At 39.8% G+C, this 9,562-nt stretch overlaps 1 protein-coding gene across 1 annotated transcript in view; it reads left to right on the top strand.

Moving 5' to 3' along the window:
• The first annotated feature begins 258 nt into the window (after positions 1-258).
• The window catches only part of IFT81 (intraflagellar transport 81), a 39,680-nt gene continuing 30,376 nt past the window's right edge, over positions 259-9,562 (top strand). The window contains exons 1-7 of the mRNA XM_057422606.1: positions 259-504; positions 1,269-1,372; positions 1,985-2,165; positions 5,151-5,240; positions 6,294-6,359; positions 6,678-6,788; positions 8,004-8,088. Coding sequence (XP_057278589.1) covers positions 361-504; positions 1,269-1,372; positions 1,985-2,165; positions 5,151-5,240; positions 6,294-6,359; positions 6,678-6,788; positions 8,004-8,088 — 781 coding nt within the window. The 5' untranslated portion in view covers positions 259-360. The remainder of the gene's footprint in view (positions 505-1,268; positions 1,373-1,984; positions 2,166-5,150; positions 5,241-6,293; positions 6,360-6,677; positions 6,789-8,003; positions 8,089-9,562) is intronic.

The following is a 9,562-nucleotide window of genomic DNA, read 5'->3' as shown; positions in this document are numbered from 1 at the left end:
CACTCTTCCCCCGCCTTCCATTTTCCCGCCGCTCCGATAGAGGCACGCCGGAAGTGACGCCACCGCCCTGGCAACCGTTACCAAGGTAACCGGAGGACGAGGCCGCGGCCGCCCCGGTGCCTCAGGGCCCTGCCGCCGGACCTGGGCCCCGCTGACCCCCCACAGTCTGTGTGAGGGGCCCGGACCGTCCCTCGAAGGCTGTAGGGGCAGTGAGGGAGCGGCCGGGTCGTGCCCCGCCGAGCCTGGTGCCAGCTCACCACCTGCGGGCCTCGCTGAGGTGGTGCCTTCAACCTCCCGGCAGCACCTTGCTGAGGCCTCCTCAGAGCTCTTCTGCAGAGGTTTTTGTTCCAGGACACGATAATGAGTGACCAAATCCAGTTCATTGTTGAGAAGCTCAATCAGGAGCCCTTCAGGAAGAACTACAATTTAATCACGTTTGACTCCTTAGGGTCAACGCAGCTGTTGCAGCTGCTCACTGATGTTCTGGGAGAGATTGACCCAAAGGTAAGGAAGGCAATCAGAGGTGCTCAGGCCTGCATAGTTGTGGACATCTCAAATGGGGTTGACACAGAAATCTGCTTTTATTTAGGTCTGGCTCTGCATAATCTTGTGGCATGTTTGATTTACCAATATAGCTTGTATGGAGCTTCCTGGAAATAAATGTGCCTGGCAAGAATCCTTCCTGTCTATACATCTAAGTGTTTTGGCAAACCAGCAGTATTTCCTGGGCCAGGGATATTGGATGCCTGTCCTCTGGAGAGTGATGACTGTGTATTTTTCCTTGGGAATCAGGCTACAGCTCTTAACTGCGTTCATACTGCCAACCGCTGTGTTCTTAAGTCAGATGTCAGGCTGTGTCTTGCACAACTGGCCAAGAACTGAACCATCAATTAGCTGTTGCAGTAGATATTGAATCCCTCTCCTCTGAGGTTACCAAAACCATGTAAGATAGAAGGGATCGTTCATACATCTGGAGTGCAGATACATGTGCCTTGGTGTGCTTGGATATCTGGCTTCTTTGGTGGCAGTGATTGTTTTGTCTGCATAGACGAGGTCCCATGAGCAGGCAGAATGTATTCCTAGAGTAAATTCACCTGAATTAAATCCGTTAGAAGAGAACTGAAGTTCAGTGCTAAAAATGATGTTCTGTAATGGAGTATCTCACTTCATTGACATATGATGAATGGATAAATTCTTTTAGTGTTGCTACTTAATTAACATGACTTGGACAAATGGTGGGTAATTAATTTTCTTTTTAAACCATCCAGCATGCTGTTGATATTAGAGAGGAGCTGCCTGAACAAACGGCTAAAAGGATGTTGAATCTTCTTGGTATCCTTAAATACAAACCTCCAGGAAGTGTATCGGACTTGTAAGTATCTATTCGCCTACAAACCACAGTAAAACATCTTTCACAGTTTATACGGACCTTGAATTCAATAGTTGGGTGTATTTTTGATCTCGACTGCCCGGGTGGGTACATGTAATGCCTTGAGGACAGCCTGTCCGTTTTCCCTATAGGGTGAGCTATAGGGGTTGCCAGCCAAGACTGCCCCTCGGGCCATGCTGCAGCGGCTGCTATTGCGGAGCAAGCCAGGAGAGGGTGCCCCATGACTGGCAGGGGCACTCCCTTCCCCATCCATCCCCTTCGGACCAGCCGCCCGAGGCTGGATTGCACCCTCCTGTGCTTGGCTGTAACCCAGAAAACCCACACTCTTCCCCTTTATTCCTGAAGAATATAGCAGAAAAGGAAGAGTCATGGTGGCCGGCTTTAACCTTCTGATGTGTTATGGGGGTTTTATCTATCTCAGGGTAGCAGAATTGAGATCATAAATAGCAAATTGGCATCATGAAGGTTTTGTTTTTTAACAGCATTAAGAAATCATTAGGCAAGTGGAGGAGGAACATCAAAATACTGCAAATTGTTTGTTCCAAGCCATTGCTCTTTACTTTGAGGTATTTTCTTTTTGTTGTTTTCCTATAGGAGTGCATTTCGCCAAGGGTTAGTGACTGGAAGCAAACCTGTAATTCATCCTCTCCTACACTGGCTTCTTCAGAGGACCAATGAACTCAAGAAGAGAGCTTACCTGGCACGTTTCTTGGTAAAACTGGAAGTGCCAGCGGAGTTTCTGCATGATGATACTGTGGCTGACATCAACAAACAGGTACCCTTTTTCATGAATGCCAACATCTTGTGTTAATTCAAGTGCCAACAGGAAGAGTTACTGCTGAGATCCGTGTTCAAGTGAGGTATAGTAAAAGCATGTTGGAATCAAGGATGAGCAGAGATTTGTGATGAGAAGTATATGTCTTGACCATCTTTCTTCCAATAACCCTGAAATTGCATATTAATAGGTAGCATCAAATTGAAAAGTTTTAAGCCCATTAAGTACTTGGTGCTAAATAATGTTCACAGCCATGCTGGCCAAGGTAGATTATTATTTCTTAATTTTTAAACACTTCCCCCCCCCCACCCCCCCCAGACTACGAAATGAATGGTTTTACCTTCATAAATTACCACTTTAAACTAGTGCAGAAAATGTCAGGACCAAAAGCCAGTGTCTCCTAATAGTCAATTTTCTTTAGACCTTAATATTTGTATTAGCCTTATCCCACTTCTGCTTCAACCTTATTTTTTTTGTGAATAAGTAAAATTATTGCTTCTTCCTGGCTTGACATTTCAGCTCATTATGTTCCCACTTCTTTTGTGAGCATTAAATGTTGATTTTAGATAGTCAGACTGGGTGGGTTTGAAATGTAAAGCTTAAAAGTGAACCAAAGTTATGGGTTTAGATCTGTATTATCTGAGGTACATATTAACTTAATTTTTATCCAGTTTTCTCCGCCTTTTGCTACGTATAGTGCAAAATCACAACGGTTTTGAATGTTTGTAGCAGGTAACTTGATTTATTTTAAAGCAAAGCTGTGTAGTTTAACTGAAGCTTGACTAAGTCCTTTATTTTTTTTTGTTGCCACTAACAATACTGGATGTATAATTTGAAGTAACTAAGCAGAAGTAGCAAAGAGAGAAAAGAATGCAGATTGTATGGGGGTCTTTTTCAGTATGTCATAGTCTTAGTATGTATAAATATCTAACTCCATTATTTCCATTACCTAAGATGTGTTCCTTTTTGGGATTAGAGTAATATAACCATGTTATTAACTAATGCCCTGCTGATTAATTCAAAACAGAAGCTGGATAATATAGTGCCTTGATATAAGTTAAAATCACAATGCAAATATTTAGATACAATTGAGTAAAAGAATTTAGCCTAAATAATTTAGATATAGGCTTCCCATAGTGTCTTTTAAGAGAAACATTTCAAATATAAGAGCTTGGAAATCTTAGAACATGGTCAAGTTTTATGGGTGTATAGAATCATACAATGGTTGGAGTTGGAAGGAACCTTACAGATGATCCTTTTGTAGATCATTTAAACAAGATACTTGGGATACTGGCCACCTTCGCATTTGTTTTGTGATTTAAACATTGGATTGGCTGCAGTACTTAATTTAAAAGTAGGCAACTTCAGGCATAAATCTAGTCTTCAGTGAGCTGCCCCCAGGTGCCAGGTATCTTTCTTTCCACTATAGGAACTTGGGTGTTCTTTGGTCATTTGATGGTGTCGTGCCCTTTGGGTGCACATGGGGTAGCTGCAGCTTTTATTTGGTGAAGGTGAGAAACCTGCCCTTCATTATGCTCTGGCAAAATGTGCTCTGCCCTGGTTTGACTCTTGCCATTGGGCTTGAAATTTTGTGTCCCAATAATGGGACCCATGACAGGGGGTTGGAACTAGATGATCTTAAGGTCCTTTCCAACCCTAACTATTCTATGATTCTATGAGTAAGGAAAAGGCTCACTAAAATCCCCTTTTGCACGAGGTAGAGAATCCATGCAAAGGGAAGCTGCTGGACATCAGCAGTCAGGAATAGAGTTGCTCAGACTACCTGCTATTCATTATTTGTTAAAGTATTTCTGTAACACCCAAGTGATACCATGCAGGCCAGTTGAATTTTTACTCTTACTTTTCTGTAACTTGTTCTTCATTGTCCAGTGTGTCCATACCTTATCATACCTTTATTTGCCAATTAATCAATTATTTTATCTTCTTCTCAGGAGCCATTTTATTGTTGGGGTTTTTTCATTCATTCATTCATTCCAGCTTATCAGTGTGTTGATATTAAAACAACCAGAAATGAGCAGAGCATTCTAGATGCTGGTTCCCTAGGGTTTTATAGAATAGAATTGCTGCTTCATCACACATAGCTGGGATGTCTTTGTTTGAACTGGCCATTGCCATTTTATTTTCAACATTCATATCAATTGCTCTTTCCAGGAAGTAAGCAATGACTTGATCTTCTCTTTTTAGATTTTTCCATCTCACTGAATGGCTGTTTCTGTGGAGATTATCTTTCCTTGTGTCTCAGCTTGCATTTCTCCCAAGTTAAATCTAAATTTATTTCCTATCCATATTTCTAAACTCTTTCTGTCCCCTGTTATTTCTCTACCCACACAGACTTTCACACTGCCTCTCAGTTTAAGATTACTGGTGGGCACTGTACTGGTGTGGAAGTAGCACACTGTCTACTTCTTTCTAACCACTGAACTGCATATATAAATCTCTGTAATATACTGAGGGCATGATTATGCAATGTGTCAAAACTGTTTCTCACGTGTTAAGTCGGGTGTGCTCTTGGACTGCTTTGATGGATTGAAGCTCAGTGCTCTCTAAATTCAAGCCCCGTTGCTTTGATCAAGTATATTGTGGGATCAAACTCTTCCTTTTTGGGCTGATAAATTTATGTATGTGATATACACACAGTAAGAGAGAATAATTTGTTAATATAGCATCATCCCTTTCAGATAACATCTTATCTTCCTGTTTTGAAAATACACTGCATATTATAAGGTGAAAATACCAAAGAAATTGTGAAACTTCTGAGTGTACCTTCGAGTAGAAGATAATTCGCTATTTTTTTTTTAGGTTTGCTTTATAAGTTGACAAGCTTTTGTGATGGAAAAAATACCTTTAATTCTTGTACTCATCATACTTCTTTTTAAATATTTACTGTCTTAGTAGTAAAGCAACATGTTGATCTGAAAATCCTTAAGAGAGCTCATTCTGCATGGTTTTTATTTCATTTTATAGTATGAAGAACTGATGGAAGCATTTAAAAACCTACATAAGGAGTGTGAGCAGCTCAAAACATCTGGTTTATCTACTGCAGAAATAAGAAGGGTAAAAAAATCTGACAAAATCACACAACTTTTTTTTTGTTGGGTTTTCTTTGAATGTCAGTAGTTCTATTTTTGTTGGGTTTATGGACTCACTGCAGTGCAAGTTGTAGAGGTCAGAGCGGGTGGGCACTGCAGCTGCCTTTTGAAACTGTTCTCTGTTGGCAAACAGCTTAGCAAATCCTCACTTGTGCTTAGAGCTGAGCTTTCTGAAGCAGATTGGGAACCAAGGCTGCCAAGATTCTGTTCAGCAGGATTTTCAAATATTAGAACTCCCTTTCCTCTGAATGCAAACTGCTACAAAGCTGTTTGCTTTACTGATGCAGGGTAATAATTTCAGAGGGAGCTGAATGAATTAAGAGCTTAAGTCAATAAAAATGATGATCCTGTGTGGCCCAGGTGTTAAGCAACGAGATTTGCCCTGTTTCAGCAAAATACTGAAAAGCTTTACACACTCTTCAATAAGACATACAGAGAAGTTAAGCAAATGTTGAGATGAGGTCTAAATTTGGAGAATTTATTTCCTTTTCTCTTATAACTATCAGTTTGTGGAGCCCTGCTGCTGTAAAATAGGAGAATAATAATTAAATACATGTTTTAGCACTATAAAGTATTTCTTCTAACACAACATTATTACAAAGTGTCAGCAAACATCACTCATCTGCAACTTTGTGCAAAATCGTGTGCCAGTTAACATTAAGAACCATACGTTAGACTGCATGAGGTATTGAATTGATACTGATTTTTGCAAGGTGGTTTCTGTTTGTTTGGTTTTAGTTTGGAGAAATCCACCTGCTTTTATTTTAAATGTTCACATTAATAATGGAAAGTGCAGATGAAGCAATGTCAGCAGAAACAGAGTGGGAACTGTGGGGGAAGAGAGAAGAGAGATTGGGATCCTGCATGTTGTGATCATAGATCAATAAAATTATAACCACTTCAGTGTATTCAGAGAAGAATTCTGATTTTCATATTAATTTGAACAGAATTTAGTCCAATCCGTATGATACTGTAAATAAATTAACATTTCTTTATCTATTTTTTTTCTGCTTTTTAGGACATTGATGCAATGGAAGAGGAGAAAGATCAACTTGTCAAAAGAGTGGAACGTCTTAAGAAGAGGGTAGTAAGAGAAGTGACACTATTACGTTTCAGTGTCATAGTCCTTGGCTTGCAACTCTGATTTTGGAATGCAAACAAGGATTAAGATAAACATACTCTATGTCTAGGAAGGAATCAAGTAACTAATTGACCCACAGAGAATCTCCCTAGGCGTTAGTCCAGAGCTCTTAAGAATCTTGGGTCCAGAACTTTGCTGTCATTTCTGAGTAGTAACATGTATGGAAAGGAAGTGCTCAGTGAGCCTGTGAAACACATGATCTCTTTAATGTATTTCTCAACTATCTGACAGTAACATGCACTATTTATCCACTTGCTGTAGGTGGAGACAGTACAAAATCATCCACGAATTCTTGAAATAGCAAGACAGCTTCGTGTAGAAAAAGAGAGAGAAGAATCTTTGGCTCAACAGAAGCAGGAACAAAAAAATCAGGTACTGCCATAAAAGCATACCTGTTAAAATAAATAGTGGTTGACATGTGTTTGGGAGTAATGCATTTAAAAAAGTACATCAGGAACAACAATCCAGTGTTTCTCCCAGCACCAGAAAATTAAATCCCATTTAAAATATCTATGTACATTTTAAGGGAAGAGGCTTGACCCTGCAAGATCCACAGACCTCATTCAAAGAACTTGGCTGCTTCAGCTGCCACTGATATCATCATGTAGCAGTCCCAGGATATGTTCCATGACTTACTGTTGTAGCACCCAAAGAGAATTCTTTATATTTATGGGAGTGAGCAAATGTTTCCTTAGATTTGTATCTCTGCATCTGTACCAAGATTTCAAGGGCTGAGGAACACAGCAAGTACCTCAGCTTTTCACTGGGTGGGAATATTGATGCAGGAGCAACCTTGGGATTTTGGTCCCTGAGTTTGACAAAAAGATTGTCCTAGGAAACACTGGAAGCAGTTAACATCCAAATTCCCCAGCTATGTTGTCAAAACAAGATTCTTTTATAAATCCAGTGCAATATTGACATATCATCTTCCCAAATTCTGTAGCATTAACTTCAACACTGTATTAAAAGGGGAAATCCCCACATAGTATTGCATTCTATATCTGGATGTGGAATCCATGTGAATCAGTTGGTTGTCAAGCTGCTGAGTCTTTGCTTGAACCTGGGTGAGATCACAAGTAAATGAATGTGATGTCCAGCTGATTCCAGTTCTTGATGCGTGTCATCTGAATCACAAAAACGATCATCAGCTGGGTGTTACCTGGCATCAAGCTTCCCAGTGTGCTCTCAGGTTGGACAGTGGATCTCTGTGACAACTCAGCTGCATTGCAAGAACTGCAGTACAAGGATAGTTAGCTGCTGCAATCCTGAGTCTTGCTGTCTTTTTGTTGTTGTTCTGATGTTGAAGCTACTTGTATTTTTGGTTGAAAATTAAGCAATTAATTTCTGCCATAGAGAAGAAACCACTTGGGAGAACAAGAATCCTCCATGAACACTACAGAATATCGAGTAAAGCCAGGCCAATTGCTGAGAATTTGTTTTGGCACGTTCCCTTGGGAAACAATCAGCAGATGTTCATAGCTATCATTTTTTATATTTGGGATTTTTTTTTGTACTTTTTTTTTTTTAGGTGTTTGAATATGCATTTCAAAGGAATGAGCTTATCTGTGTCCCATTCTCTCTCCAAAGTTGTTCCGTGCAGAGCAGAGATTGCAAAGAGCACAGCTCCAGCTGAAAGAAATGCTTCATGCAGCAGGGGATTCAAAACCTGAAGGTAAGTAGTAATCTATAAAGGCTGGGGGTTTACACTTCTCTGTTAGAAATGAAATCAAAATTGGCTGCTGTCAGTAATATGGTAATGCCAGAAAGTGTACAGAACTTAAGAGGATCTAAGGAAAGAAACAGCTCATGTTCTAAAGTCACATGCTGGAGATACTAAGGCTGAATATGCCTTGCTACAAAAAGCCAAGGAAACAATCACAGGGGAAGATGATATCAATTATACTTTTGAGGTCCACTTCTTAAAAAAGCTTTAAACCAGTTAAATACTGAATACTGACTATAATACTTTGCAAAAAAACCCACAGTTGGAAATACAAGGGGTTGGAAAAATCAGAAACCACTTACTAAATCAGGAGCTTGTCTTCCCAAAGGTTTTATGCCTTTTATATTTGTAATTGGGTGTTGGTGAAATGCTGCTTCTGAATATTTTTTCCTCAATGAATATACAGATACATGAAAATACTTTGGTTTATTCAGTGTAGGTTTGTTTCTTCTAGTTACCTCCTATAAATACTTTGAAAGTTTGGAAAGCTTTAAGGCCTCTTTCTCATTGTAGTGCAATTTTGTGTTGTAGGTTTGCATGGTACTAAAAATAAAACTACTTTCTAATTAGGCAGTTTTATAGATCATGGTTTTTATATATATACATACACTCACTTATGATTATGTTTATAAATATTTTACTAGATATATCTATCTATTGAAGCCTGTATATTTAGATATAAATATATTTGTTTACATATGATAATACTTTGTTCTCATTACACTATTGTAGCTGATTGTCTGTTGCTGTATTACATTAATCACAGAATCACAGACTGATTTGGGTTGGAAGGGACCTTCAGCACACCCCCTGCCACAGGCAGGGACACCTTCCACTAGAGCAGGTTGCTCCAAGCCCTGTCCAACCTGGCCTTGAACACTGCTAGAGATTGGGCAGCCACAGCTTCTCTGGCCACCCTCACCACCCTCACAGGGAAGAACTTCTGCTGAGATGAGCTAAGAACTCATCTCAATCTTCCCTCTCAGTTTAAAGCCATCACCTCCTGTCCTATCACTACAGGCACTTGTAAAACAGCAAGATTTTTTCTCCTCATTTTCAGTGATACCTCAGTTTGCAAATCACCTCTGCAAATAAATTATATTAATTGTAGAGAAAGTTAGTACTATAGGATTGTTTATCAAAATAGCAGGTGGGAAGGAGTTGCAGTTACTAGATAAATGCATAACTAACTGTCTCCAAGGGCTAAGATTTGACAATATCTAGGTTTCTGCTGGTTTAATCACTTTGAGGGAAATATAAGAAGGATTAGCCTGGCAGTTTGACAGCAAAACTGGGAGTCAGGTTAGGGTTCAGTGCTTCAGATGTATGTGATCTTTGGCAAATCACTTACCCCCCTTCAGTCTGTCTCTTGCACTTAGTCACTAATAACACATCACAGGATCAATAGATGTTTTATGTGCTG

Source organism: Pezoporus wallicus, unplaced genomic scaffold, assembly GCF_028554395.1.
Source record: "Pezoporus wallicus isolate ANWC-B61680 ecotype Strahan unplaced genomic scaffold, APGP_CSIRO_Pwel_v1 contig_9942, whole genome shotgun sequence".
NCBI lineage: Eukaryota > Metazoa > Chordata > Aves > Psittaciformes > Psittacidae > Pezoporus > Pezoporus wallicus.
The sequence above is the reverse complement of the archived record's forward strand: the minus strand, read 5'-3'. Positions and strand labels throughout refer to the sequence as shown.